The sequence below is a fragment of the Scyliorhinus canicula genome, chromosome 2, assembly GCF_902713615.1.
Source record: "Scyliorhinus canicula chromosome 2, sScyCan1.1, whole genome shotgun sequence".
Classification (NCBI taxonomy): domain Eukaryota; kingdom Metazoa; phylum Chordata; class Chondrichthyes; order Carcharhiniformes; family Scyliorhinidae; genus Scyliorhinus; species Scyliorhinus canicula.
This window is the reverse complement of record NC_052147.1, coordinates 42,998,981-43,003,763: the sequence shown is the minus strand read 5'-3', so window position 1 is coordinate 43,003,763 and position 4,783 is coordinate 42,998,981. Positions and strand designations below refer to the sequence as shown.

Below are 4,783 nucleotides of genomic sequence, written 5' to 3'. Positions count from 1 at the left end.
ACGAAGCATCCCTTGGAGTTTGATCTGGTTGGGGGGGGGGGATCCATGTATTTATATTCTCCCACTATGTGTAGCAGAATCTCACTGATTATGGGGGAAGGAAATTCAAATTGTTGTCGGATGTGAAACAGCAACCAGCCAATAGCGCCCTCTAATGATACTCGAGTTTTGTACAGGAAAACATGTCAACACTACACTCAGATACCAAAAACTAAACTATTTTTAGTTCGCTTCTTTCGAGATTTTAAAATGAAGTAAAACTATCTGTACAGGGACTTGCGCGTATTTCAAACTAGGGACACCGCTTAAATGAGGAGTTTCGGAAACAAAGTTGCTTGCCGAACGATCCAGTTCGAACGAGCTATCCAGTAAACTAAACAGCTGATTGCAACTGTGAATATTTCCGTGAGCTCAACAACCCAAAAGATTACACAATTATAATGAAAATGCAGTGGTTTGGTGCACTTCGAGCTGATGGTTACATGCACAATGAAACTCTCATTAGCTAATGTTTAATGCCTCTGAAAAGTTAACTGTTAAATGCGGATCAAAGAACTACTAACTCATCAATATAGCCAATTGACTTTGACTTTTACAGTATTCGATTTCAAACTAAACCCACACGCTTTTTCTTCAGCTGAGAACCTTTCATTAGAGAATTACGGGGTAATGTAATTAGGTAAATAATTACCTTGCCCTATCATTTTAAAAGGAGTTTGATCGCTTTTGTTATCAGCCAATGTGCGTCTTTTTTTATTTTTTCATACAACGTGGGTGTTGTCAGTTCTGTACCTGGTCACTCATTCGCTGTTAGATCAGGTAAGATTTTTGTTGTATAACTCGAAACTAAACTCCTTTTCATGGTGGCATACCTTAGCATGTGCTCACGTTTTCGCTCTATTTCAGCTGTTTACGTTTCATTTGTTTGCGAGTTGCCCTTTCAGGAGTATCCAGGAGAAGTTACCGATGGCTATTTACTCAGATACATGGTCTTCGCATCTACTCTGTCGCTGCCGATGTTTTCCGCCCCATCTGCGAGGTGTTTAGTAGCTGGGTAATCCCCGGGGCGGGTCCACAGGGAGGCGGGGGCTGTCTTCATTCAACACGGCAGTTTTAAAAGGGGGGCGAGTCGTGGTTTTCCGATCAGAGCAGCAGGGAGACGCTGCTGGGTTTGGGGCTACTAACCCACTCCAACCCAAGCATGAATCTCCTGAAAGAGATAGTGGCTGTCCTTATCCTACTGCCCCGCTTCCTCATCACGGCTCTCCTGCTGTGGCTACTCGATATCCTGTGCATTCGAAAGCGGCTCTTGTCCAAGTCCAGGGAAGAGGCTAAAGGAAGCGCTGATGACCCTCCCCTGTGTATCTCGGACACCAACCGAATGTTTACTCTCCAGTCTCTCAAAGCCATCTGGTACGGCCAGAAACTGGACTTCTTCAAATCTGCCCACGTGGGCTCGCCGGCTCCAAACACCGAAGTGGTGGAACTGCAGAAGCAGAGGAAGGTCCGGCTGCTCGATTACAGCCGAGGGGCGAGGCCACTGATTCTTAACTTCGGCAGCTGCACCTGACCTCCATTCATGGCGCGCCTCAAGTCCTTCCAACGGGTCGTCACCCAATATGCCGACATTGCGGACTTTCTCCTGGTCTACATCGAGGAAGCCCACCCTTCTGACGGCTGGGTCAGCACCGATGCCCCCTATGATATCCCAAGGCACCGCTCTCTGGCAGACCGACTGAAAGCAGCTAGTCTGATCGACAAGGAGAACCCCGGCTGCCTCGTGGTCGCCGACGCCATGGACAACTCTTCCAACTCTGCCTACGGTGCTTACTTTGAAAGGCTGTATGTCCTGCGGAATCGGAAGGTGGTGTATCAGGGAGGGAGAGGACCAGAGGGATACAAGATTTCGGAACTCAGACTGTGGCTTGAGCAGTACAAGAACCAGAGCCACGATACCAGCACTGTCCTGATTGAAGTGTGAATGAACAAAATGCACTGAACATTGTCGAAATGTTAATATATATTTTGAACACGGCTCTTGCTCGGTTCTGTTTACCGCAATGTCTATTATTGAACGAACTCGTGAAAGACGTAGTGACTTGTAACTTAAGGTTAATGTGACCTTATTCTCCGTGTATATTTGTAAATAGACTTGAAATTCTATATTTTGTTTATTTGTTATGTTCTACCTGACTTGAAAAGTTTGAGTTAAAGCAAAAGATGGAAGTCGCGGATATTCTTGACACTTATTTGTGAAAGCCGGTTTTTAAATGGCTCCAGTGCCAGGAAACCGTGCTTGATGTGACAAGTGTTGGAGATATAATGAACTTTGTGTGAGGTCAGCACAGTGTTGAGTGATGAAAACAAATGTTTCGAAATCTCGGACTTTGCAGCTCGTGTTTTCACTTTTTGTTTTGAGATCAAGCACTTTTATTACATTTTATAATAAATATTCAAAAACCTGTGCCATTGTTTCGTTACTCTGCCAGCTACAACTGCATAGAGTTGATTTTTAGTTTTGGGAGGATAAATCTCGATTTATTTATTCCGAATTAATGTTCCGAGAGCAGAACATCTCTGCCCCTGTGGAATCTTTCATTATCCCTTTATTTGCATATAACGAGCCATTGGACGCGAACGTGTGAAAATGACCGACATGAAAAGATCAGGTGATCGAAGTCCATCCCTACATCTTTACATCTTCCCGCGCCATATCATCTCTCGAGAGGCAAAGGAAAACACCCCGGGGCAAATACACTGCAATTCCCTCCCCGCCCTCGGGCAATCACTAATCCCAGGAGAGCACGTGAGCCAAGTCTTGTCTATAAAGACATTGTTATTATCCATGTGGTCTTTAAGCAATCTCGAGAATTTCCATCACCTCCAAACAAAATCTATTTGCCAAAAAAGTCAGCTACATATAACAATTATTTCAAACTGTTTTGGTCAAAAGCATGCACTTTAAAATATAAAGACAAATTTTAATAATAGTGAACCTCTCTGCAGGGCACAAATTAGATGACAGGAAGGTGTTGAGGATTTAGCGCCAACCTTCAGTTCAGCTGTTGTGATAATTTGAGTTGGATGTCTCCTTGTTCTACGTGTGAAATGGGTCACAAGCAGAGAACACATTTTGGAAAGAGAAGCCATATACAAATGGTACACTTTGTTCAGCCCATACTGTGACTGGAAGTGTACCAATTGATAGCTGGTGGTGTTGTATTATGTGTAGTACAGATATTTCTTGTGATTCTGAATCGTTGAATAATAAAGCTTCAACAGCAATGTGCATTTTAGATACAATAAGACAATAATTCTGGGAGCAACTGGGTCATGATGATTGGCTTTGTTTCCCAATGACAGAAAAAATGCTCCGTCTGAGTGGAGGGAAAGGAAGTAAAAGAATTGAATGGGCAAATTCACTCTCCAAAATGGCATCATGTTAAAACATGGGTTCATGCTTATGATTCTCTGCACTGCACATTTCCCATACGAGTTGAACCATAAGGAGTCGTGTCAGTAAGGGACAGAATCTGCTAGCAAGTTTTTTTTTCTTAATCTTTTTATGAATGGCTAGGTGGACTATCTGGTTAATATTTAACAGGTCTTGCTTTCTCAGCTGAAAAAGTCAAGTAAGAAGTCTTACAACACCAGGTTAAAGTCCAACAAGTTTGTTTCAAACTCAGGTGAGGAAGTAGCAGTGCTCCGAAAACTAGTGTTTGAAACTAACCTGTTGGACTTTAACCTGGTGTTGTAAGATTTCTTACTGTGCTCACCCCAGTCCAACGCCGGCATCTCCACATCACAAAAAAATCACAACATCACAATGCATGACATACTACCCAGGGGGTCAAAGGCTAGGAATGCTGGGGTGAATAACTCACCTCCTGACCAGGCCAAAGCCTGTCCACCATCTACAATGCACAAGTCAGTTAAATTGAATACTCTCCACTTTGCCTGGAAGAGTGCAACTCCAACAATACTGAAGAAGCTCAACACCATCCAGGGCAAAACAGCCTGTTTGATTGCTACCCCTTCCACAAACGTGCAATCCCTCCACCACTAACAGTGGCATCCATGTGTACCATGTACAAAATGCACTGTCGGATCTGCAGCAGTTCATGAAGGCAACTCACCACCTCCTTCTGAAGGGCAACTAGGGATGGGCAATAAATGTTGGCCTAACCAGCGACACCCACATCAAACATCCCGTATTTTTTTTTAAACGTGGGGAGATCGATAATTCACTCGGGTTTCCCACAACATTGGTTCCTACTCTCATTTCCAGAATAAGACTAAATAGGCTTATGTACATTGAGATGGCTTATGCCCCTGCTATTCGCTTGAACAAACTGCCACCTCTTAGCAGAATATAGTGCTGACATTCTTGTATATAATGTCACAAAGTTTTGGGAGTTAATGTTATTTTTCTACACCTCCATTTCAAGGATTGTATTTAACAAATAATCTGTCCGTTGTTTGTGTCGAGCAAGAAAATGATGACCTCAACTATGTTTTGGTATTTGTGCTTTTTCTCCTACCCAGAAATGGTCAATTGAGAAATTGGCACAATTGAGTGCTCCATTATCTTCATATGTTGTGTTTGTTAAAATAGATGGAGAAAGATGCAAAATCTACAATAAGATCAGCATTTATAAAGAGAAAAATAGCTTAATTTTAATTACAGACCTTGATTATGAAAATTGTTGGATTGGATCAATCTACATTTAAAACTAAAAATATGCACCCCCCTTCAACTCAATTGTGCCCCCCCGGGAAAAAA

General features: G+C 42.8%; 1 protein-coding gene across 1 annotated transcript; it reads left to right on the top strand.

Annotated features, from left to right (window-relative positions):
• The first annotated feature begins 866 nt into the window (after nucleotides 1–866).
• Nucleotides 867–2,465, top strand: dio3a (iodothyronine deiodinase 3a). Its single transcript, XM_038776800.1, has one exon. The coding sequence runs from the start codon at nucleotides 1,202–1,204 to the stop codon at nucleotides 1,979–1,981; it is 780 nt and encodes a 259-aa protein (XP_038632728.1). The 5' UTR covers nucleotides 867–1,201; the 3' UTR covers nucleotides 1,982–2,465.
• Nucleotides 2,466–4,783: the final 2,318 nt, after the last annotated feature.